This window comes from Pygoscelis adeliae, unplaced genomic scaffold, assembly GCF_000699105.1.
Source record: "Pygoscelis adeliae isolate BGI_AS28 unplaced genomic scaffold, ASM69910v1 Scaffold77, whole genome shotgun sequence".
NCBI classification, from domain to species: Eukaryota; Metazoa; Chordata; class Aves; order Sphenisciformes; family Spheniscidae; genus Pygoscelis; species Pygoscelis adeliae.
The window spans coordinates 153,155-153,505 of record NW_008825216.1 but is presented as its reverse complement, the minus strand read 5'-3'; the positions used below and the strand labels follow the sequence as shown (position 1 = coordinate 153,505).

Below are 351 nucleotides of genomic sequence, written 5' to 3'. Positions count from 1 at the left end.
GGCGCCGAGGGGCCGCCGAGGGCCAGGCCTGCGGGTGCTGTGCCGCCGCCTGGCTCCTCAACCCTCTGCCCATGGCCGTCTCCCGCCGGGGCAACGCGGAGGCCCTCGTTGCGCTGCTGGTCCTCGCCACCCTGTACTTCGTGGAGGGGGGGAGCGTCGGGAAGGCCGCAGTCTGCTACGGGCTGGCTGTGCACATGAAAATATACCCGCTGACCTACGCGCTGCCCATAGCGCTCCACCTGCAGAGCAAATGCTGCGGCGGGGAAGGGGCAGTGGATACGGGGTGTGACAAAAAAGCAAAGTTTACATTTGTAGGGTACCTCTGGCAGCTTTTTGTAAAGATGCTGAACC

At 64.4% G+C, this 351-nt stretch overlaps 1 protein-coding gene across 1 annotated transcript in view; it reads left to right on the top strand.

The window, feature by feature from the left end:
• Positions 1-2: 2 nt before the first annotated feature.
• PIGM (phosphatidylinositol glycan anchor biosynthesis, class M) overlaps positions 3-351 on the top strand; it is a gene marked incomplete at its 5' end in the record, with an annotated part of 978 nt that continues 629 nt past the window's right edge. The window contains one exon of the mRNA XM_009329213.1: positions 3-350. Within this exon, the coding sequence (XP_009327488.1) occupies positions 3-350 (348 nt within the window). The remainder of the gene's footprint in view (position 351) is intronic.